The sequence below is a fragment of the Pantherophis guttatus genome, chromosome 10 (genome assembly GCF_059756535.1).
Source record: "Pantherophis guttatus breed Tessera chromosome 10, ASM5975653v1, whole genome shotgun sequence".
In the NCBI taxonomy this organism is placed as follows: domain Eukaryota; kingdom Metazoa; phylum Chordata; class Lepidosauria; order Squamata; family Colubridae; genus Pantherophis; species Pantherophis guttatus.
Window position 1 is genome coordinate 12,267,380 of NC_142072.1, and position 25,792 is coordinate 12,293,171.

General features: G+C 43.9%; 1 protein-coding gene across 2 annotated transcripts in view; it reads right to left on the bottom strand.

Annotated features, from left to right (window-relative positions):
• HIVEP3 (HIVEP zinc finger 3) overlaps positions 1–25,792 on the bottom strand; it is a 214,029-nt gene that overhangs the window by 42,637 nt on the left and 145,600 nt on the right. The window contains exons 3-5 of one of the 2 annotated variants that reach the window (XM_087876606.1): positions 16,260–16,339; positions 12,768–12,898; positions 2,580–8,064 (exon numbers count right to left, since the gene is read on the bottom strand). In XM_087876606.1, the coding sequence (XP_087732732.1) occupies positions 2,580–7,403 (4,824 nt within the window). In that variant the 5' untranslated portion in view covers positions 7,404–8,064; positions 12,768–12,898; positions 16,260–16,339. Of the gene's footprint in view, positions 1–2,291; positions 8,065–12,767; positions 12,899–16,259; positions 16,340–25,792 lie in introns of both variants that reach the window. The other variant, XM_034413722.3, reaches the window with a different exon arrangement.

Sequence of the window (25,792 nt, forward strand, 5' to 3'; positions counted from 1 at the left end):
TGACTTGACAATCATCCCAGCATTATGCCAAAAGGCACCGTCTTTGTCCCTGCAGGTGTTTCTGAGTATGCAGCCTCCTTTTCATCTCAGGGCTGACTGCTTCGTGCTGTCTTCAGCCCAAAACACTAAAGCTTTTCTCCAGGGTAAACATGAGACGCTATGATTTTCATACAACTCTGTTAAGATGTTACGCTTACTCCTCTGCTAAACAACATGCAGTCTTTAAGCCAGACTCCACCATCCTACCTCAAAGCATTTTTAAGACCCTAAAAATCCCACCAAGCTCCTGTGATGAGATGTGCAATGAAAATATAATAACATTAAAACGATCTGCTCTTTCCTAAGGATGACTAAGAGTTGTATAGGTAAAGGTAAAAGTAAAGGTTCCCCTTGCACATATGTGCTAGTCGTTTCCGACTCTAGGGGGCGGTGCTCATCTCCATTGCGAAGCCGAAGAGCCAGCACTGTCCGAAGACATATCCATGGTCATGTGGCTGGCATGACTAAACGCCAAAGGCGCAGGGAACGCTGTTACCTTCCCACCAAAGGTGGTCCCTATTTTCCTACTTGCATTTTTTATGTGCTTTCGAACTGCTAGGTTGGCAGAAGCTGGGACAAGGAATGGGAGCTCACCCCGTTACGCGGCACTTGGGATTCGAACTGCTGGACTAAGACCTTTCGATCGACAAGCTCAGCATCTTAGCCACTGAGCCACCGTGTCCCTTAAGAGTTGTATACAGTACATAAAATAATGTAAAGCACCATACTTTTTACTTCTACTTCTTTTGACAGAAACCACTGCAACATTTTAATTTAGCAGCCTTCCAAGACTCATCACCAAAGATTGCCACATTCCAGACAAATGTAGTGAATCCCACTGCCCGAAGAACAAAACTATAATAATTTCCAAGTTTGATCAGACACGACTAATTTCAGGGCCAAACTCCCCCAATAACTGGGTTGTGTTTTTTGGTTTTTGGTTTTTTTTTTTTCATCGTTCTTTGCATGATTTCACTTTTTAGTGGAGCCCTCAACCACTTCAAGGTAGTTTCAATCAATGATCTGTCTGGCTTTGAATCGATTTAACTGCTAAAACATGTAATTGATTTTACATACTACACAAGAAAGTAAAGTTTTATGAAAAGTGTCCATGCTCATTTTGTATAAATTGCCATGTATTTGGCGCGCCAGTTTTAGGGAGCCTTCTATGACTTCTATTACCAACTATTCACAAGACCACTGTGTGATAGCTTGCCTCCCAATAAACGGAACAGGACAATTCCCTGTGGCCAATTCACCATCGCCAACTCTCTGTGGGACAATTGAACAATTCAATTTAATTATTTAAAGTAAATAAAAATTATTTTAATGTTTGTCACTTGCATTTCATTTTGTCCCTCCTTTTTCACCCTTTCATGATTCCATCCCACCATTTATCTTATATTAGTGTTAACTCTTGTCCTGCAGCAAGTTGGCCATGGTGAATTGTCATAGATGTCCCAATAAATGCATTGAACTGACTTCAGGAGCAGCTGCATATATTTTTCTCTGAGCTGGGAGAGACATTAACTTGTCCAATTTCATTGTGCGGAATAGTAAAACTCACTAGCTGAAACCTAGCAACTTACACAGAGGATGCTTCCACACACTGGTCACTCACAGTGTTGGGAATAGACAGCGTACAAATGTCTCAGCACTGTGATGCTTATTAGGAAGCAAGGCGTTTAATGCAATTTCCATGGCAAGGATCGATTCTACAACTTGATCTGCACAGCAAAGCCAATGAGGAGCTGCATCAGCAGCCCATCCCTTGGGCTGACCGCACATGATAAGGCTATAAAATGGATCAGGCTGGCCTTCCCCCCCAAAGCAGAACCTTTCAAAACTGTTGACTTTACTCCTGTGATGTTTCCTAATCATTGGCAAGTCTGAAAGTTGCAGCTCCAACATATTCAAAGGCACCAGACTGGGAAATGACAGTAGAAAGCAACCCTGTTGGAGAATCCAATACAGACAAGCGTGTCGTCTTTAACTATTTTGACACCAAGTTTATTTTAAGCCACGGAGTTGGGGTTTGAGAGCAATTTTCTCCAGCCTGGGGTCTTTCCAAATACATTGGGCTGAGAGCCTCCAAAACCTCTAGCCAGCCTTGCTTTTGGGAGCCAGTTCTAGCAGCCATGACCCAACTCAGCTGGATAACATGCTGAGCCAGTTCTTTGAAGCCTGGCAGCCATGCTGTCCAATCCTTAAACAAACAGATGAGGGCCAAAGGAAAAAGTGATTTTCCTTACCTCTGACATTTTGGGGTTCCTGGAACTTGAGGGTACAAGCCTCCCTGTCTCTGGACGTGGAGCAGTAGCCATGGTGTAGGTTTCTTTGCTCACCTTTTGCTTGGAGCGTAGGAGTGACAGGGCAGCTTTAGTAGATATACCGGGGAGGTTGGGATTATACAGACTAATGCACCAGCTGGCATACACCGAGGAACTGTGATCAACTTGCTGGCTGTGATTTGGTTTTGTGTAATTTAAATAGCACCAACTGACATTAGTAGTTGTGTGGAGACTGGGGAACAGAAGTACCTTCTTAACGTCTGCACTGTCCTGAGACTTCTTGGAGCTTTGAGCAACCTCTGAGGAACATGCTGAGCTCGGAGGACTTGCCACCAAGGCTTCGGCTGGTTCTTTCAAATCCTCCTCCTTCACTTTCTCGGGAGCATGCTTGCTGCTCCCAGGCTTCTTTCCAGCTGGCTGCTTACATTCCTTTCGGACTTCAAAGCTGGAGGCCTCAGACTGTGGCAAGACCAGGTTTAAGGCAGCCTGGCCTTTTGGGGATTCCGACTGTCCAGACAGTATATCAGGGAGTGTTTCTGCCTTGGCTGCAGTTCGATCACGTTTCTTCCCTTCCTCTATTGTACTGGATGCCATCGCTATTTCCAGCTTCTCTTCTGTCTCGGAGAACTCTTCTTCTTCTTCTTCTTCTTCCTTCACCCGTTTCTGCTGCTGTGTTTCCATGGTGAGCTCCAAACTCCCAGCTGGAGAAAGCATCCTCTTGCTTCCTCCAACGTTTGATGGGATCCCTTCGAGATCCAAGACGCTTTCAGACATGGGGCCCAGGGGAAAGTAGCCTTTCCTCTCCGACAGAGAAAATGGCAGCCGCAGGTACGGACTGTGGATCAAGGTCTTCTGCTCCTCTGTGATCATTTGTGCCAAATCAAGACCGACGCTGTGAACATTAGCAGTGCACACCAGAGTACCCTTGGTCTGATAGTCCTCAAATTTTGGCAGCAGGATTGAAGAGGCGCTACAGTGGGACTGAGTGACTAAGATTTGGGAAAGAGTGGTATACATTGCGCTTCCGTAGGATGGCATGTTCGCCTGAATGCGAACAGGGACAACCAGAGATACCACAGGCTCCGAACAGGCAGGGACCACCAACTGAGAAATGGAGATAGAAGCAGAGGGGCTACTTGGCCGCGTTAAAATATGCAACCGGCTCTCAGTGCCATAATCTATAGACGGGGAGAAGGTACGGCTTCCGATTTCAGGAGAGAGGCTGGATTTGAGATGGGGCAAGTGGGCACCAATGTCGCTTGGCAGCTGGAGAGCCAGCTGTGACTGAAGAGGCAGAAACAATGCAGACGGGAGTGGTGAGGATCCTGGGTAATGCAAGGGCAAGATTGATGGGCTCTGCCTGATGACGATATCGGCTGGGTGCGACAGCAGTGGAGGAGCAATGTGTAACTGGCCTGGATGAAGCAAAGCTTCTTGGAGAGGAAGTGCCGCGCTCTGAAATAAGGAATGAGGGACGTGAGGGATGGCATATTGAGTGGAGAAGATGTCTGCCATGGTCTGAGTGGAGAAAAGCTCAACTGAATGCTCCAGAGGTGGCAAAAGGTGCTGGAATGGTAAAAGAGAGATTTGTGGGCCCATATACTGTTTTTCATGGAGGGTTAAACGGGGGACAGGCGGATGGACCACTTGCAGAGCTTCAGTGTAGGGATATGTACATGAGGACTCGGGACAGTCTTTTGGCTGATCCTTGTCAGCTGGGTACCCTCTGTGAGAAGAGTAAGAAGAGGAGGAGGAGGAGGAGGAGGAGGGAGGCAGCTGTTGAGGGGGCAAGCTTGCGGCAGGAGACTGAGTTGAAGGTTGCACGGATTCCTCTGTCTCAGCTGCTCCTTTGGAGGCAGAATCTGGCTCATGCTCTGGATGCCTGGTGAGAGATGCCTGCCGGACCAAAAAGCATTTTCTCCTCTCCGGTGGAGCAGTTGTTGTTGTGGTTGGAGTTTGGGATGTAGAAGGAGACGAAGACAAGCTGCCGTAGTCAAAGGATTTGCTGCGAGTCTCTGACATTGGAGAGGAATGTGAGACATTGGGCGTCTGTTCAGAAGCAGACCTCCTCATTTCTCGGGAATGATGGTGATGGTGGTGGAGATGGGAACTCGGTACTGTCAACATGTGGGGGCCAGGGCCAAGGCCAAGGCCAAGAGGTTTACCATGGGACTCAGAGGACTGAGAAACAGTTTCCTCTCGCTCAAAGGAAGCTGAGTGACTAGAAGCGTGGGAGATACTGCTTTCCTGACTTGGGCTTCTGATGGACTCAAAGCTGGATTCTCCAGAAGACTGGGCCATTTCTGCTAGCCGTAGCCTCTTCTTTTTGGGTGGCAATTTCTCCGCAGGAAGTTGGGAGAGAGACTGGCTTCTCTGCGGCCATTGAAATGTCTCCATCTTTTCTGGCTCTTTTGGTGGAGGTTCTGGTTCCATTTCTGGCCGATCGGGTTCTTCAGTGACCAGAATCTCAGGGACTTGAATATTAGGTTGACGCACAAGCTTTGGCTGAAGGGAGTGAGTTGGTCGGCCAAGTTGGATTTCTGGTTGGGAGGCATAAGGCAAGAGTAGCTTTTCTTCTCCTTCTAAGCTACTCTGCTGTTCTATGGAATCGGACTTCTCAAAGGAACTCGTATGTTGGATGACCGAGATCTCCTTTGAGGTTGTTCTCCTCTCTTTGCCTTCTGGAGTAAATGGGGGGTTTGCAGTCCTAGGATGAAAACTTGTACTAACATCGGAAAGAGGCACAGATTGAGTGGGATCCACTGCTGGCTTCACAGACTTGGAAGTGAGGTTCAAGGCCACGTCACTGGATTTCAACCCAGTAAACTGAGTGGCTGGTCCACTTCTAGAAAAGGATGGTTCAGTCAACTCAAAAGCTGGTGGATCTTCATCATCACCAAGACTCTTTTCTTTCCTCCTCTTCCTCAGTGGAGTCAGTTCTAAACTAGTTCCCAGCTTGTAATGCATCACTTGTGGCCCTGGATCAGATTCCATCAACCCTTTCTCCATTTCGGACAAAGTATATGAACTGGAAGAATGAGGTTTGGAGATCTGAAGCTCTGAACAATAGTACTTCTTGTGGGCTTCATAATTATCTCTTTTCTTGTACCGAGCACCACAGATGTTGCACTCGTACATAAATCCTTTTGTTTTGGTACCCTTCCTTGACTTTTTGGTCAACTCACTCTCCTTGGTCTCTTGTTCTTCTGGAGGTCTGGAAAAGCTTTCTTTGCCTGCTATGCCAACCTCTTCTGAGCTGTACTCCATTCCCAATGGTAGCTCAATAGCTGGCTGCCGTTTTAGCATCCGGGGGTGGGAAGACATCGGACTGCGGCTTAAGACCTCTGATTCAGCAATGTGATCATCGAAAGAATAGCTACCTCTAAAGGAGTGAGAAGAACTCATAGTGCATACAGCTGAAGGCATAGAGTGGCTTCTTAGAAGAGGCACTGTCTCCGTGGCACTGTGGGATTGTTGGAACGATAACAAGGATGGTTCAGGCTTCATTTTTTCAACGTGGGATGTCAATGATTTTGATGGATCTGGTTGGCTACTGGAACCAGGTTTGATGTCCAGCTGAAATGATTCTCTGTAAGAGCCAGGCTTTGGAGATTCGATACTGCTCCGTCTAGACAAAGAACTCCTTCTCGGTTTAACGCTATCAATTTCACTAGTATCAACAACCGCCTCGTTGATAGTGATCAGCTTGGTGATATGTTCAATAACCTGTGTCCGAGGCACAGACAAAGGAACAGCACTCAACTTTTCTTCAGATGATACTGGGGGAAATTCTTGGGCGGTAGTTGTGGCCAACATAGCAGTCCGCTGGCCTATCCTCCCACATTTGCCAAAAATGATTTCTGCGTATGATTTCGCGTTAGTATTTGGTGGACTGATCTGTTGCTCTGCACTCTCTGATCTTGAGAAGTAGCCTGATTCGGTGCTTCCTTTACTGCCAGGACTAAGGAAAGCCTGTTCCTCAATAACTTTCTTCCTCTCACTTAGACGGAGGGCAAGCTTTTGTTTGATCGTGTGTGTTTCTTCTGATTTATGACTTTGGGCAAGGTCTGGTGATGGCTCTACAAAAGCACTGCTGTCGTCAAGGGATTGAGACAAGCTAGAATGGGGGAAAGAAGAGCTTTCTTGGCTTGAACCTTGACTTCCTGCCCCATACAACATGGTTTGCTTTCGCCTGGTTGATAGTTCCAACAAATGGCCTGGGGTGCTTCTGGTCTCCTCTTCAGAATCTGTGCTTTCTCCTTCTGTAGGCTCTTCAAATTCCTCCCCACCCATCTTCTCCACCTCCAAGCTGGAAGGGTACAATTCTGTAGCAGCCCCTGAAGATAACCCAGCTTTGATGCGATGGGCATGAGATTTTCGGTGCTTGTACAAGTTGCTTTTGGTTTTGAAGGAAAAGCCACAGGGAACACATGGGTAGGGTCTCTCACCCGTGTGGGATCGGATGTGTTTCTGGAGAACACTTGGTTTGGCACAAGGCCGGCTACAGTACTGGCAAATGTATTTGCCTGGCTTCTGTGGCTTCTTTTCCTTCTTGTGTCCTTCTTCAGATGGTTTCAGAGAAACCTGCAAACTACGAGGGATGTAGACCTTTTGAACGGGGGGCTTGTCTTCTTCAGTAGAAACCGAAGAGCAGGATGGCAAGATCTGACCATGACTGGAAGGGAGGGCAGAAGAAGGAAATGAGCTAGAAGGAACTGATCTTGCTGGATCGACAAGCTGCCAAGTAGGGCCTTCAAGAATGTGCTCTTGCTTTCGGGGAGTCCTGTATGCTGATGACAACGAGTGCTGTTGAAGTTGGGCCACATGGGATGGATGCTCGAAAGAGGAATGCTTGGGTTGAGCTTGTCCCACCTTCTCTTGAGCCGCCTCCTCCCTTGAAAAACGTTGCTGGAGTGCAACATCATGATGGGGAGATCCTGGCAGCAGAGCAGAGCTGCTTGGATAGGGAGTCATGGAGGAGACACTGCTTTGAAAAGCTTCTCCTTTCACGAGCCTCTTCCTTGGAGCCTCGTCCCCCTTTTTTGTGCTCCTCTTGCTTTGTTCAGGATCCATGGCCTTTGAAAGGGGGAGCAAGGTGGGGAGGGGTTGGAAATGCTATTTCAGGAAACTGTCACCAGGCTTCATTTACAGCAAAGGGAGGTCTTCCCTATAGCTTTCTGCTTGGCTTGCATCGGAGATGAAAGTAGAGCTGCCCAAGGGCCGCTGTCGATTCAAGATTTCAAAGTGTCACAAGTTGTTGTTTGATTCAAGGAGGGGAAGGGGGGAAATCCTGAAGTAATAGGGGGAAAGGAGGATGAGGATGGGGATGTGGGTCAACAGAGTTCACACTGGTAAAGCATGACAAACTACTTCAAAGCAGGAAAAACTGTCCAAAAGTTGCAGTCCAAATATTTTCCTTGCGAATTGTGCTGAAGCTTTAAACCGAGCCATTGCAGTGCCGTTTGACCGTGGCAAGTCTTCAAAGACAAGAAGCAGCCCAGGAAGTGCCTCCTGTTCTTTTCTCATGCAAACCTTTGTAACCTCGAGGCTCCTGGGTTCATCTTGCAACCATCCCTCTCTGTGTCTTTCCTTGGCTTGGGGAGGGGGGGGGGAAACATGCACGGCAGGCCACAGCTTTCTCTTTGTGAGCATGTGCGGTGCGATTCTCTCTTTTGTCTTCCTGCTCTTCCACTTTGATGTTCAGAGGCCTCGGAAGATGTTACCGCTCACCTTTCTGAAACGACAACAAAGAGAGGGACACATTCAATGACTGTCATTCCCAAGTCTCCTATTTTAAAGCTGTCAAAAAGGCAGAGATTTGAGTCCTTTTCAGGTAGCCAGCTGGACATGTGACAGACCAGACTTGGACAGGGGTGGGCTTCAAAAATTTTAGCAAGGGGTTCTCTGCCCGGTTGTTGGGTGGGCATGGCCATGGTGGGCATGGCCTAGTTGGCCTCCTGCACCACAGCGGGGGGGGGCATTTTTGCCCTCCCTGGGCTCCGGAGGCTTTCTTTGAGCCTCCGAGAGGGCGAAAATGGCCTCCCCAGGCTCCAGAGGCCCTCTGGAGGCTGGAAACGGGCCCATTTCCAGCCTTCCCAAACTTCTGGTAGGCCCGGTTTTCACCCTCCCTAAGCCTCCACATGCGCCCTGCACTTACCTGCATCCAAAACGGGCCACATGGGGACTCCTGGGAGGGGCGGGCAGGGCCAGCCAGGAGTGGGATTTGGGGTTCTCTGAACTGCACAGAATCTTAGCTAGAGGTTCTCCCAAACCCCTGCGAACCCCCAGCAGCCCACCCCTGGACTTGGGGGAGGGAAAGAGCTGCACAGAGAAGCCCACTCCTTTCTCTTCCTGACTTTCATGCATTCTGCTGGAGGCCTCCCCTCCTGGAGGAAATACAGTATATTCACATTTGCTTGGACTCAAGGACATCTCTCTGCCTGCATCCAGGACCTTGAAAAACCACACTCCCAGTCTGCGCAGAAGACTCTTCTCACATTCGTGCAAGCTCTACCACAATGTGGAGGTCAATAGAAATTAAAGAGTGGGGTTGAACACAAGACCTTGTTCTCTACTCTTGCTGTGGGAGATAGGTTGGCAGCTAGTTCCCAGGGCAGAATGCCAAAAACATCAACAATGAACAGCTAGCTACCTTGCACAAATCTGCAAAGAAAGGCTCAGTAAATGGGTGAAAAGGACAGAAGCTCTGGGTTTAAACTGCATGTGTTATTTGAAAGAATTGCACCTTCATTTTGTTAGAGAGCCATCAACTGTCTATATTTTAAAGATAATCCGCCAATGATTGGTCATTTTTAACCACCATCCATGATGGAGTTTTTTGCCAGTTTCGGCCATAAAACGCCCGTTCAGATAAATGGGTTTGTTTAATGACTATGGCATTCATATCATGACTGCTCTGAAAAAAAAAAAGCCAGAAATTTACTTCTGGTCGTGTGGATGTCCCGACTTGTGACCACAACAACTTACAACTGTAATTATGGTCATATGTTGAGGACTACCAGTATTTAGCCGTGTAAGTATCTAAAAATAATTCAGTCAAAATTTCAGCCAAATGTAAGCCAAGGGAGTCTGACATTTAACTGGAGCTTGATTCCTACAAAAGTAAGTTTTGAGGCATAGGACAGTGTGGGAATCCAATTCATGTAATTTCTTGCACTGGGGACAAAGACGAATAGGTGCACCTTCAAACTTGAAGGCATGATCCAAATTAGACAGAACAAAGCAGACTCGAAATCAGATTTTCTAACAATTTTTCTAAGGCAGCCATCCCCCAACCTTTCCAGATGAGCGCATGCATGCAGCTGCACCTGCGTGAGTGATGGGCACACACACTCGCACAAATGGAGTTTTGCGCACATGCACACTTGCCCGCTACTTGTGCAAACAGAGCTGTGCACACGTGCTCACCCGCTTCTTTTGCGGCCAGGTTCTGAACATGCCGCAGCCCGATATAGTAGAACACCTGTTCTAAGGTGTTCAAAAGCCAGGGTGAGTTGGGTTAACAAATGTTTAAATAGATAAGTGAAAATGTTATTTGTTTGAATTTAAAAAATAATAAAAACTTTTTGTTTTTTAAAAAAAAGCCAGGGTGAGTGTTGGGGTGACTGAAACTAGTAGCAAGAAGGATTTTCTTCTCTGGAAGAAGGGTAGCAAGCAACCATTAATTTCTCCTTGAACTTCAGCAATATAACCAGGGGCGGGCTTTAAACATTTTAGCGAGGGGTTCTCTGCCAAGTTGCTGGGTAGGTGTGGCCATGGTGGGCGTGGCCTAGTCAGCTTCCTGCACCACGATGGGAGGGAATGTTTTTGCCCTCCCCAAGCTCCGGAGGCTTTTTTTGAGCCTCCGGGAGGGCGAAAACGGCCTCCCCAGGCTCTGGAGGCCCTCTGGAGGTCAGAAACAGGCTGGTTTTCGGCCTTCCTGAACTTCTGGTAGGCCATTTTTTGCCCTCCCCGAGCCTCCATATGCGCCCTGCAATTACCTGCATCCAAAATGGGCCACGTGGGGACTCCTGGGAGGGGAGGGGTGGGAGGGGCCAGCCAGGAGTGGGATTTGGGGGTTCTCCAAACTTCACAGAATCTTAGCTAGAGATTCTCCTTGAGAACTCACCCGCAGCCCACCCCTGAATATAACTACTGCTCAGATCTCCCCCAGCTGTTCGCATTTTTAAAAGTTGTGCATGCTAGTTGCATTCATACAATTAGAACTCTATACCAAAGTCAGGAATTATCCCACTGAAACCAGTAAGTGACGTTCCTGGATATGCATGTTAAGTATCCAGTTCCTTGGCTGCAGTTTAAGTAGACATCCCGGAGTTCCATTGTTACTGATACATGTTGATGTTATTATTTAAAATAAAAGCACCCTAAACCAATAAACACAGCAGCAGATGTACTCCAGAAAGCATGTGTAGCCAAGATGACCCCAATTTGTACATGGTCACCATAACAACATATTGCATTTGATTTAACAAAATTAAACTCAATTTTTTTCCTCCTTGCAGCAGCTGCAAGCTGAGTGACTTAATAAGGTTTGGTACTTGCATTTATCAGGGAAAGAAAATGTGTTTGTCTGCTTAACATTAGAAATCTCGGCCAACAGAGGAAGAAGCTGATGTTCTTTGGGACTTGCATAAAGGAACACAAGGAGGGGAGGTGGGGGACTGAAAACTGCATGGAAGATCTCCAAAAACAGTAAGACGCAGAAAATGTCTCATCAAGTCTTACGATGCCAACCTTCTAGAGCCACTGCAGGCATAATCAGAAAGTCCTGCTTTTCGGGAACAAAGAAAGATGACTTCTCTTAAATCAAATTCTTGACGCACCAGCAGCCATTTCAGGTTTCGGTCTGCAGCATTTTCAAAACTTTCTGCTGATGCTGGCATTTAAAACCTGCCACTTCTGCAGCAAAAGTACTGTGCCGAGTATATCCCAAAGGTGTTTTTTTTGGGAGGCAACTGGATTTTCTTGTTTTTTTTTCTTCTTTTGAAGGTGTTTTACTTCTCATCCAAGAAGCTTCTTCAGCTCTGACTGGATGGTAGTGGGGAATGGAAGGATTTATATTCCTTGCAGGCAGCTGGTCATTTGCAATCCTTTTAGAGGGTTGTTGAAGCACTTGAGAGGTTTATCTGTGGGTCACTTGAATAGTACAGAATAACAGTGTTGGAAGGGACTTTGGAGGTCTTCTAGTCCAACTCCCTGCTTAGGCAGGAAACCCTACATCACTTCAGACAAATGGTTATCCAATATCTTCTTAAAAACTTCCAGTGTTGGAGCATTCACAACTTCTGGAGGTTCCATCAGTGGAACAACACAAGTTGTTCCACTGATTAATTGTTCTAACTGTCAGGAAATTTCTCTTTAGTTCTAGGTAGCTTATCTCCTTGATTAGTTTCCACCCATTGCTTCTTGTCCTGCCCTCAGGTGCTTTGGAGAATAGATTGACTTCCTCTTCTTTGTGGCAGCCCCTGAGATACTAGACATACCCAGTTCCTGCAACCGTTCTTCATATGTCCAGTCCCCTAATCATCTTGGTTGCTCTTCTCTGCACTCTTTCTACCGAACCAGTTGCAAGAACTGGCTGGCCCCCCCACCTCTCCTCGCCCCTCCCAACTGTCTCCATTTGGCCTGTTTTGGATGCCAGGTAAATTCAGTGCCCGCATAGAGGTTCTGGGAGGGCAAAAAGTGGGCCTCCCAAAAGTCTGGAAACGGGCCTATTTCCTGCCGCCAGAGGGCTTCCGGAGCCCAGGGGAGGCCATTTTCACCCTCTTGGAGGCTTGAGGAAAGCCTCCGGAGCCTGGGGAGGGTGAAAAACAGGTCTCCTGGAAGTTCCAAAAAGCCGTAAACGGGCCAGTTTCCTGCCTCCAGAGGGCCTCCAGAGCCTGAGGTTTTCAGCCTCCTGGAGGCTCAAGGAAAGCCTCCAGAGCTTGGGGAAGGCAAAAACATTCCCCTCCCCCCGCTGTGGTGCAGGAGTCTGAATAGGCCACACCCACCATGGCCACACCCACCCAGCACTGGGCAGAGAACCAGTTGCTAAAGTTTGTGAATCCCACCCCTGAGCACATCTCCCCCTTTTAACAGCAATGAAATAGGGGCGCCTTCTGATAGCACAAGAGAGCTTGCTTTTAGTTCAATGGCAAATCCGGCGGGGGGGGGGGAAGCACCCCAAAAGGCAGAGGGAAGACACCAAAACTTCTATCTCTGTCTCATCTGTGCAGACATCCCAGCCACATCACCTCTGGCCCTCAGCAACAGAAAGACTAATAATTGTATGCAGTACTCACTGTAAGGATTTGAATGCAAATGTCAGAGGTATAATTCAGGACAAGCAATGAATGATGTGAAAGACATGATACGCCCTCAGGCTGAGAAAGAGAGTGGGCAGGCACAATGGTAGAACAGATCGGCAAATCATCTAACCTTGATTTAAAGGCAAACTTCCTTTGTTCTGAAAATGATGGCTTCTAATCATTTCTCTGAGCAACTGCCAGTCGGTATGCTAGGATGTGGCATTTAGAAGCTCCATGGATAAATCTGTAAATCCATTCTCTCTACAGGAAAAAAAAACGACGACAACAACAAAAAGATTAGTGTACAGAAAAAGAGGGAAAAAATGACCCAAGTATCGAATAAATTTAACATTAAACATGTAGAATCCACCCCCACCCACCCCTGCTGGATGCTGCAAAAAAAAAAAAAAAAGATAAATTCTTCTACCCTTTACATACAAATACCCCTTTACCCCGAAAATAAGACCCAACCGGAAAATAAATCCTAGCATGATTTTTCAGGATGCTCGTAATATAAGCCCTACCCCCAAAATAAGCCCCAGTTAAGATTGTCAGCCAGATGGATGCATTTAGTACTGTATTTCCCCCAAAATAAGACCTAACCAGAAAATAAGCCCTAATGCATCTTTGGGAGCAAAAATTAATATAAGACCCGCTCTTATTTTTGGGAAAACACGGTAGCGATTTGTTGTTGGTAGTGCTGGGTGTATGCTTTTTCATTCATTTGTTTTTCTGTTTTTGTATTTTACTTTTTATGATGAAGCAAAATAAATATATTTTTTTGAAAAAAAATGGCAAAAGCCTGTGACAGGTTGCTTGCTTTTAACCAACGGCAGGCAGCTTGCCAAAGGCCAGCTTATGGGGCCTTTTGTCCCTTACGGCAGGGATCCCCAACCCCCAGGCCGTGGCCTGTTGAAAACTGGGCCGCAGAAGGGGTGTCCGAGCGCACGCAGGTCCATTTGTGCAAGCGGCGGATGCCGTGCCCGCCACTCGCGTAAATGAAGCCACACGCTCGCGTGGAACCATCCTCCCACCCCCTCATCCTGATCCACAAAGCCAGAAAGGTTAGAGGCCGTTGTCTTACGAGACCCCACATTTCCCTCACGTTGCTTGAATTATAAGTCCATCACACTTGAAAGGCCTCAGGCTGTGGATGACAAAAGCAGATTTTCTTTTGATCAGAACTGGTGGAATAGCACCCTGCTCCTAAAAGCCCATCATCTCAGCTTGTCATTTTTTTTCCCAGTGGAAAGGTACACTCTTCTTAACAAAGCACCAGTGCTATCACCAACCGTTTATAAAATGTGGTGCCGAATTTTCAAAGGACAGGTCTGAGGAATGCTGGCAACTGCAGGCATGAAGTTATACAGGTGTGACTTGCCTACAACATGCATGTTCTGTTCTTTGAATCCCACACATATTTCGGATAGAATGGCAAACATTCCCTTTGGCCTACCCTTCTTCTTTTGTTACTACAACTGTACTGTAAGCGTTTCCTTGCTATTCAGGTAGTTCTTGACTTACAATAGTTTGTTTAGTAACCGTTCGAAGTTAAAACAGCACTGAGCACATGACCATTTTTCACCCTTATAACTATTGCAGCATCCCCATGGTCATGTGATCAAAATTCAGGTGCTTGACAACTGACTAAATATGACAGTTGTGGTCAGCAGTGGGTTTCACATATTCCTACCACCTGTTCGCCATGCGCGGGCATGCTCACTTTGCATGTGCATGCCTTTGTTCGTGCGCCTTCCGCGCATGCACCCGGCCTCAAAAACGTGGCTAAATAGGATGGCATTACACCAGGGCAGGTGGGCAGGCCCACCCGCAGTTGCCGCTACCAGTTCTCCCAAACCGGTATGAACTGGCTGAATACCATCTCTGATTGTGGTGTCCCAAGGTCATGGGAACATATTTTGTAACCTTCAGACAAGCAAAGTCAATGGGGAAGCCAGATTCGCGTAACAACCATGTTACTAACTTAATAACTGCAGTGATTCACTTAACACCTGGGGCAAAAAGGTCATAAAATGGGGCAAAATTCATTTAACAGCCATCTTGCTTAGCAACAGAAATATTGGGCTCAATTGTGGTCGTATATCGAGGACTACCTGTATAAAGATCTGCCAATTTTTTTCCGCAGCCTTTGTTGCCTTTCTTGTTTGAGAAGGGTAAAGGGGTAAATACTATTGCTACCTCCTTACGATAAAAATAAACCCAGGTAGAAGGAATTGTGTGTCTGTGTGAGTGAAAGGCACAAACTTTTCAGTTTTTCCTTTGTTTTGGTTTCCCACTTATTAAGGAAATGCTATGTTTCTTCTTCAATTGATGAGAGAATTGAGCAAAAATGGACTTCATGTTTTTTACAAATAAGGGAATATGCATTGTGGTGTTGTTTTTTTTTTAATCCCAGTTAGATTGAGTGGGGACAATATGAAATACAAAGTGAAAATAATTCATCATCAACAGAGGAGTGGATTTTTTATGGATCACTTCTGGTCTTCCAAACGTGTTTTTCTAGACCACAATGTCCAAGACAATGTTGTCAATATTAGTCAGAAAAAATCACCTTTTTAGTGCCCTAACAAGTTTTTTGATAAAAGATCTAAAATTAGCTACTTTCGCTTCTGTAGGTTCTAATGGACTTATTCTGCATTAAAATAACCCTTCCCAAAATTTCTATCATCCATCTATCTATCTATCTATCTATCTATCTATCTATCTATCTATCTATCTATCTATCTATCTATCTATCATCTATCTATCTATCTATCTATCTATCTATCTATCTATCTATCTAATTTATATTTTGCTGATAAAGAAATAAAAGGAGACTAGTATAGATCTATTTCAAGCTTTTTAGCTTTCATCAGCTAGCTATACCCTTACTTGGATTCGAAAAGGGAGCAGAATATCCCCTCCCGTATGTTGGGGTAGACCAGGTGTCTGGGTAAACACTTAATCTTTCCCTTGGCTCAAGCTGATGAAGGGAGGAGAACTTGTGACTCAGAAGGTTAATTCAACTGCCTAACATGCAGGAAACCCAAGTTCGTAATCCAAGTAAGGGTATGAAAGCAAAAAAGCTTGAAATAGATCTATACTAGTCTCCCTTTATTTCTTTATCAGCAAAATATAAATTTGGTATAAAATGCTTTGTCGTGAATGCGGCTGCTTGAGGGCTCCTGGATTGGAGCTGAAAGGCAAAAGGGAGCAGAATGCCCCCTCCCACATATTGGGGTAGACCAGGTGTCTCAGTAAACATTTTTTATATCTATCTATCTATCTATCTATCTATCTATCTATCTATCTATCTATCTATCTATCTATCTATCTATCTATCTATCTATCTATTTGTTTGTTTTAAACTTTGGGCGTGTGAGAATGTTACCACTTCATCAGCAGTTCTACGTATATTGAAAGTAAAGAGAAAGGATGTTGGTAAAATACATTGAACAGATTAAGCATGTTTCAACGAACATTTCTACAGAACAAGAATCCTGATTTCCAACTTTAAGAGAAGTAGGATATGTGTGTGTATGTATGTGTGTTATACACACAGAGACAAATCCCAACACACACACCTGCTCCATCTAATGGCAAGGGAATGGGGAATACTTACAGCAAAATTGATCTTCAGTGGCTCTAATGGTGTTTGTGCTTCTTTTTTTAAAATGGTTTTTGCCCAGGGCTTAATTCAACCTGTAAAACAACAAAAAACAACATGCTCATCAGAGAAATGCATTTCAAATAAAAATAGCACTTAACAAGGTGAACAAGATCTGGAGCTCAAATTAAACACCTTACCCAGAAAGAAACACAAGACACAGCTTTGACGCTAAGAGTTGGCTTATTCCACATTATACTTTTTGGAATTCATAAAGACTCACTTTACCGTGCGGTCAGGATGACGGCTGCAAATTGGGTATGATGAAATTCATCCCATAAAATTTATGACTGAGACTCAATTTTGGCAGGAAGATTTGGATTTCCCGCGTATTTCTCTACATAGGTTGCCCGTGATAGGAGCAAACAGAGTGTTTTAACTGAGACACGTTCAGACCAAGAAAAATGTCTGACAAATTCAAGAGTAAATTGTATAACAGAATAACAGTATTACAAAGGGACCTTGGAGGTCTTCTAGTCCAACGCAGGAGACCCTATACCAGTGGTGGCGAACCTTTTACTCACCAAGTGCCAAACAGGTACACACTTTGCGTGCTTTGTGCATACGCGTGCCATCCGCACTAACACGCGGCTCCTCCCTGTGCCATCTGTGCATGTGGATGGCTTTTGCACGCTCCCATGCGCTGCATTCGCAACCACACCATCTGTGCATGCACACGGTTTTCGTGTGTGCAATGCACATGCGCAAATGCCATCTGTGCATGCACAAGCTGCATGCAAGTACTCTCATGTGCAAATGCAAGCATGCATGGGAGAGCTCCAAAGACCAGCTGGGTCCCCTGAATTGCACGCATGTGCACCGGAGGCCCAAACACCAGCTGGAGTATGCACGCTTGCGCAGCTGCAGGTGGAGTTGGGCGACAGCTCGCGTGCCCGGAAAGATGGCTCTGTATGCCACCTCGGGCACGTGTGCCATAAGTTCGCCATCACAGCCCTATACCATTTCAGGTGTGTGTGTGTGTGCATCCCAAACAAGAACTAGACATCATCTCCCTCTGAATTGGATCTTGAAACATCTTAATTCAGAGAATAAATAAATAAATAAATGCAAGTAGCTCATTTAAGAAACTTTGGCACTGGCAGCTGCAGAGGTCTCAAGAAGACACAAAAGGTGATTTGGGGTGCTGATGGCTCACGAGTATCTATCATTGCTTTTAAAGAATTGGAGTTCAGCTCCTGGAGATAAGCTATATACTATAGGTCCACACACTTTTCTTGTCAAGATACATAAGTGTTTTGCCACGGGCTTTTTTTTTTTCTTCAAAGTTGTCCAGGTGATAGGAGTGCTGCTAAGCCACACAAGATACAACCGAAAAAAGAGTACTATAAAATTCTGATTGCTTTGTGTAACGGATTAAAAAGAAAGCAATTTTGAAACAGCAAGTCAATTTGAAGCAGAAGGCAAGGAATAAAATCCAAAAAAAGTTTTTTGTGTTTTTTTTTAAAGTCTAAAACCACAAAAAGTCTTTAGGCACAAGGCAACTCTAGCTTTGCTCACTGTCTGGAAATCTTGGATGCCTGGAAATTTTATGTCCATTTAGCTGCCAGGAAAAAAAAAAGGGCATAAATTAAGAGGATTGTATATAAATTCCAGCTGAAGTGTCTTCTGTGCAGGCATCAAAGACTAGCTGAGCATGCAACATATTGATCCCTTGAGAGGAGAACAGGATCCCTGTTCAGAAGGAGAACTTCTTCCAATGCTTCTCACAGCACTATAATATGATCAAAATGCAGTCCTAAACATACTGAAGTTAGAACATAGAATAACAGAGTTGGAAAGGGCCTTGGAGGTCTTCTTTTTTTAAAAAAAAAAGTTTTATTGTTTTATTACTACACATTATGACAAACACATAACATACAACATATAAATATATCCTCTTTTTAACAAGTGCTTCTTCGTGGTCTGCTTTCCACTGTGACTTCCCCCCCTCCATGTCTCTCATATTATTTCATTTTCTTCATTGTCCCCTTTTTAACTGATTACAATGTATTTTCTAATCCTAATAGCCTTAATTTTATACATTTCTATATGTTTGTTTCAGATGCCTGAAGTATTAATGAAAAACCCATTAATACTTAACTTTTTTTCCCCTTAAAACAATTGGCTAATATATATATATATATATATTAGTGGATTGGGATTTCACTGAACTAGGGCTGCATAAAAATCTTGGTTTACGTAGGAAGAACCTGGCTAAAGAGAAATACACATAAAGGCCTACGAAAAGAAAAGAAAACATAAACATATAAATATATATTCGTTACATACATATTTTACATTTCATCTTCTCCCCTATTTGTGTTATTCTTTATTTCTGCTCTCAAGCCATTCGCACCATTTGTTCCAAACTGTATAGTAATCTGTCTCTTCTTTTTCTTTAATATCTTTTGTTAACTTGTCCATCTCCGCACATTCTAAAACTTTTTTTATCACTTCTTCCGGGCGCTTGGAGGTCTTCTAATTCAATCTCCTGCTTAACTAGGAGAGCCAGTACCATTTCAGTCAAATGGATGTCTAGGCTCTTCTTAAAAGTCTCCCGGTATAGAGCACCCACAACTTCTGAATTTATTGAAACCCATAGGGCTGTGATGGCAAACCTATGGCACATGTACCAGAGGTGGCACATAGAGCCCTCTCTGTGGGCACGCGCACCATCGCCAGCCGGTCTACGGGTTTCCACTGTTTTGGCATGCACGCTTGTACGCACACATTCCAGTTTGGACACTCGGTGCTGAAAAGGTTTGTCATCACTGCCATAGGACAATTCTGAACTGCCCTGCATGGAATGACTCCACGGTGCAAACTATAACATAATAAATTATCATTGCCTTGATATGAATTATTTGTTGAGTTGAGATACTTGATTAGTTAAGTAGTCAAGCTCTTCTCCAAAGCCCCTGAGGGCAGGACAAGAAGCAATGGGTGGAAACTGATCAAGGAGGGAAGCAACCTAGAACTAAGGAGAAATTTCCTGACAGTGAGAACAAGTAATGAGTGGAACAACTTGCCTCCAGAAGTTGTAAATGCTCCAACATGGTGTTTTTTTAAGAAGAGGCTGGATAACCATTTGTCTGAAGTGGTATAGGGTTTCCTACCTGAGCAGGGGGCTGGATTAGATCTAGAAGACCTCCAAGGACTTTTTCAACTCTGTTACTCTATTCTATTCTAATTTGAGTTAAAGACACTTGGCCTGAATGATTATAGACTAATTCAAGTGATTGTGATCATTTGCATTATTTTTAAGTCTACACTCACTGTAGCCTTCTGAAACAAGACCGGGCAATCTATAAACTGATCAAACTGAGCTGTCTCAAGGAAAGGGATCACATGGGAGACAAAGGAAGCAATGCAAAGATATGTTGAAAGCCTCCTTCAAGTCCCTGGCACAAGATCGATCGACATGGCACACGTTGATCCACCCAGGCTGCCAGGCATTTGAGGACAGAAGAACAACCATAGCATAAGAGAAGCGAACACTCCACAAAGCCAGAATTGCAAATGCTGCAACAATGGTGTCCACACATGTCTACCTGACATGTGGCAGAACATTTTGTGCCCATATAGACCAGCCACCTGCGGACACACCGTGGACAGTCCACAACCTGTTAAGATGTCAAGGTCCTCTTCAAACATGATGGACGAACATCATCATCATCATCATGTTTGAGTTAAAGACACTTGGCCTGAATGCTTAGACTAATTCAAGTGATTGTGATCATTTGCATTAATTATTTTTAAGTCCACACTCATTGTAGCCTTCTGAAACAAGACCAGGCAGTCTATAAGTGATCAAACTGACCATTTTTGAGTTGAAAATCATTCACATTTGAAACAGTTTAGCTATTGCTAGATGCAATCCATGTCTTTGCTTGAAAATGTGACCCCTTTTCCAAGAAAAAAAATCCATCCCATTAAACTAAGATGGTAAAGACTGTTTTGGGAATCCCATATGGGTTGGCATATTCATACAAAAGAAAATTATGATGTACCAATGAATCTGAAAACAATTTCTTGGTCCCCGCTCACATATACAACCAGGGGTGAAATTCAGCAGGTTCTGGAGAACCGGTAGCAGAAATTTTGAGTAGTTTGGAGAACCGGCAAATATCTCCTCTGGCTGGCCCCAGAGTCGGTGGGAATGAAGATTTTGCAGTATCCTTCCCCTGGAGTGGGGTGGGAATGGAGATTTTGCAGTATCCTTCCCTTGGAGTGGGGTGGGAATGGAGATTTTGCAGTATCCTTCCCCTGCCACGCCCACCAAGCCACGCCCACAGAACCGGTAGTAAAAAAAATTGAATTTCACCACTGTATACAATCATTTAAGTTTGGTTGGCAAGTCAGTTTTGTTCAGCAAGAAGCTCCTTCTGATATTCAATTTTTGAGACGTCAATAATGCTTTTGTGACCTCCAAGGAAAATAGAGTTTGCAGAAGAAAGCTATGCCAAAAGTGAGGATAAAAGCAATACACCCGATGCATTTAAAATTCATTTTCAGTCACCGAAACCTCTCACGTATGGTTGCATTAAGGGAAAGTGGGCAATCAATTAAAAGCCAGGGAAAATAAAACAGAAGAAGCACAATTCTTTTAAAGCGTTATGAAAATGGGACAAATCACCTCTCAAGGTGATATCCATTTAATGCCAATTTATCTAAAATAAATTTATAAGGAGGTATTAGTTCCTTTGCTTAATTTTTAAAAAAAAATAAAATGGAGCAAAAGTAGGCTGGAGTTTTGAAAATGTGAGATGCTACTGAACACAGAATACATTCAATAGTACCTAAAATAAGAAGCAAATCTTCTTATTTTACAAAGTTGTTTGGAGGGTTTTAAATTGCTTAGATGACATCCAATTCAACCCAATCCCTAGTGACTGAATGGAGAACATCTAACTCAACTAATATTAAGCCAAAGCAGAACATGGCTTGGCTTTGCCCCGTAAGCTTCATGACTGATTGGGGGATCTGAGCCATCTTGTTCCTTCACATTTTTCACCTAAGAGAATATCATATGGAGTCCTCTGATCCTCATAAAGCAAGGCAATCAATAGCTTGCAGTTTATAGTAATAGCATTTAGACTTATATACCGCTTCACAGTGCTTTCCAGCCCTCCCTAAGCGGTTGATAGAGTCAGCCTATTGCTCCCAACTATCTGGGTCCTCATTTTACCCACCTCGGAAGGATGGAAGGCTGAGTCAACCTTATAGTTTTTGGGGTTGCTTTGTCTGGCTGAGGAAGAGTGCAAATAAATAGATAGATAATAAAAATGGAATTAATAAATAATTTAAAACAAATCAATAACTAAATAACACCAGTAATATAATTAGCTGGGGTTCTTGGTACTAAATATGGTTTTCACTTTTGCTTTAGGTTACACCAGGCCCATTTAATGCTTTCCTGTCTCCCAAATTTAAAATATATAAATTTGCCACAGGTTATGCTTGGCGATATATATCCATAGCCTCTAAGCAAGATTTATGAAGGCAGGGAAGGAGGCTGGGGATGTGTAAAAGTTGTCTGTCTCTCTCTCATATTATATATACCAGTGATGGCTAACCTTTTTGCCATTGCGTGCCAAAAGTGGGGGAAGCGCGCGGGGGTCATGCGCCCGTGTGCCCCCACTCATAATTATATGTGCCCCACCCCCGCGCATATGTGCACGACCACCCCCACACTTCCCCTGCTTTTGGCACGTGATGGCCTGGTGGGCCCGTTTTTTGCCCTCCCCAGGCTCCAGAGCCTTTCTAGGAGCCTGGGGAGGGCGAAAACAGTCTTCCCCAGCCCCCGGAGGCCTGTTTGCTGACTTCCCGTGGGCCCAGAAGGCCCAAAAATCAGCTGGCCAGCGGGCACATGGGCGCCGGAGCTGAGCTCATGTACCCACCGATATAGCTCCATGTGCCACCTGTGGCATGCGTGCCATAGGTTCGCCATCACGGATATATGCTGTATGTATGTATGTATGTATGTAGAGGGGGAGGGGGAGGAGGGGGAGGAGGAGGAAGAAGACAGACAGACAAACAGACAGACACGGAGACCAACTCAAACATTTATATTAAATTAAACAAGGTGTCTTTTCTCTTTCCCCCCATCCCCAAAACAGACTTGGCAAGCCCTTTCTGCCACAACAGAAAACCTATATGGCAAATTTATTTATAGCACCAACTTTAAAATAAAAGCATGTGCTTCTCTATAATAACAGTATTTCTTTGTCTGCAATGGATCAAGAAAAGCAATGTTCTCACTCTTTGAGAAGCAAACAGCAATGACCCCACACAGTAGGCAGAGCTGCCCCAATTTTATTGCAAATTAACATGCCTTACCTGAAATCCTAAAGCATCAGAAGTTACATAAGAGCACAGGGGACTGTGTTTTACTGGCTGCTATTTCTGCAGCTTAACCAAGTCAGATACAGCTGCTGTAAAGCCCTCTCAGCTAAGTTAAGGCTTTGGTTTTCGTTTCCTTACAGTTCTGTATATTGTGTAAACCTAACAAATAGGTTACCGTAATTCAATCCTTCACCTCATTTTGAGCTTGAAATAGCTGTTTTGTCCAAATAGGCTGCCTCAGTCAAAGTGAGTTCAGAACTACTCTGTGTCAAGTCCACAATCCTCTTTTAAGCTCTAAATCCTTTACAAATAAGCTGAACAGTCCATCCGAAAATGCAAAATAGTTGTTCCAAATTCAGTCGGGGCACTCAAAATGATTTAGGTCTGATATATTTACATTCCCCTAGTTAACTCAGTAACTAGCTTAAGCATTGCAGGCAATAATTGAATCAGTTTGAAAGTCCATTTAGACAGGTAGTCTTTGATTTATAACCACAATTGACTCAAAAATTGCTGCGGCTAAGAAAGACAGTGACGTGAATGTTTGCCCCATTTTACACTTTTCTTGCCACAGTTGTTAAAATGAATCCCTGCAGTTGTTAAGTTAGCAAAACAGTTCAATTTTGATCACCTGATCATGGGGATGCTGCAATGGTCGTTAAGGGTGAAAAATGTCATAAGTTTTTTCAGTGCCATTGTAACTTCATTAAATGAACTCTTGTAAGTCAAGGACTATCTGTACTGTTAGGACTCCATTGTCACCTGCAGTCTGGAACTATTGAAAAGAAGTCTTAGTGGTCTTCTCTGTGACACCCCCTGAGCTCCTTGGACCATCGTTTCCTCTTCTGCTCATACTCATATTTCGGCCATAAACACTTCTCTTGTGCATGCAGTGGAGTACCCCAAGGCTCTGTTTTAGGCCCAGTACTCTTCAACATCTTCATCAATGACTTGGACGAGAGGATAGATGGGGAACTCATCAAATCTGCAGATGACACCAGGAATAGCCAACACTCCAGAAGATAGTTAAGATACAGAAGGATCTTGACAGACTTGAACATTGGGCGCTATCTAACAAAATGAAATTCAATGGTGAAAAAAGAAAGGTTCTACATTTAGGCAAGAAAAACAAAATGCACAGGTATCGTATATGTGGTACCTTGCTCAAGAGTAGAAACTGTGAGAGGGATCTTGGAGTCCTAGTGGACAACCATTTAAATATGAGCCAGCAGTGTGCACCAGCGGCCAAGAAAACCAACACAGTTCTAGGCTGCATAAAGAGAGGGATAGAATCAAGATCATGTGAAGTGTTAATACCACTTTATAATGCCTTGGTAAAGCCACACTTGGAATACTGCATTCAGTTTTGGTCACCACAATGTAAAAAAGATGTTGAGACTTCAGAAAGAGTGCAGAGAAGAGCAACAAAGAAGATTAGGGGACTGGAGGCTAAAACATATGAAGAACGGTTGCAGGAACTGGGTATGTCTAGTTTAGGGGAGACATGATAGCAGTGTTTTAATATCTCAGGGGCTGCCCCAAAGAAGAGGGAGTCAAGCTATTCTTCAAAACACCTGAGGGCAGGACAAGAAGCAACGGGTGGAAACTAATCAAGGAGAGAACCAACTTAGAACTAAAGAGCAATTTCATGACAGTTAGAACAATTAATCAGTGGGACAACTTGCCTCCAGAAGTTGTGAATTCTCCAACACTGGAAGTTTTTAAGAAGAGGTTGGATAACCATTTGTCTGAAGTGGTGTAGGGTTTCCTGCCTAGGCAGGGAGTTGGACTAGAAGACCTCCAAGGTACCTTCCAATTCTGTTATTCTAGTGAACTTCTAGTGCATGTCCCATTCATCACTTGGGCAATATTGGATGAACTTCACCTGCAGTTAATATTTACTAGACTTACTAGTTTTCTTTTCCTTTTCCATCCAAGTCCTCTATATTATTTAGGATATTAGACTCCCTTCAGGCATAGAGTGTCAATTCTCCCTATTAATACTTCCAATAAGAGCCAGATCTTGCCTGCAACTCTGGTTACTACTGGCAGGGTATAATTCATCAGTCTGACCAATTAGCTGCAGGTCAGGGTTAACTGCATAACTCCAATGGTCCATTAGTCAGAGAATGGCCTAAATAGCAGTTTAAATCTAAGAGCCCTGTGGTTCAATGATGAATCTGAGTCTTTATGCCACTTATGGGCGCATGGTGGCAAGAACCAGAGGAAGAATTTCTGGTCTAGCACAGTGCATCAATTTCAGAGTTAATGTCTGCCTTAAATATAGCGAAGGGGGTACACAATCCCAAGGCCTTTTGTTTTCTTGTGGAGGATAACTCCCAAGGAGATCAGCCAAGATATATCATCTGTAATTCATTAAAGATAACAGATCTTTTTCTACTACTCCACAGGGTGAATTTGATTTAAATCAATTTGATTTAAATCATGACTAAAATTGTGATTTAAATCACTAGTAAAAAGACTTGATTTAAATCAATTCGATTTAAATCATAATTTTTAAAGAACAACTGTCATATGTCCCGCAGCAGTTCCTCCTCTGACCTGCTGTTGACTCACGAACAGTCCCAATATTGCAGAATATACAGCCTCATGCTACATAACTAAACTCCATTTCATGCTGAATAAACTAAATTATTAATGCATCTTAAATAGAAAACTATCTTTAGATAAGATTTTTACACCAAAAGCATTTTGTTAAAATAAATTTGATAAAAATAAAAAAATTCCAATTTAAATATTTAAAAAATCTGATTTTTTAAAAAATCATCAATTTTTATCCACCCTGCTACTTCATCACTATCTTTACCATCCAATAAAATATTGGAGGTGTTTTCTGATCAACCCCGAACCTTCCTTAATATAGGTAAAATAAGGTTAGCCAAATGCCAGGGTCAACTGAAAAACAGATAAGCTCAAAAAACAAAACAAAAAAAAACCCAGTCAGTATTTGCTTGCAGTCGTATAGAACAGAACAGAACAGAACAGAACAGAACAGAACAGAACAGAACAGAATAGAATTCTTTATTGGCCAAGTGTGATTGGACACACAAAGGAATTTGTCTTTGGTGCATATGCTCTCAGTGTACATAAAAAGAAGATACATTTGTCAAGAATCGTAAGGT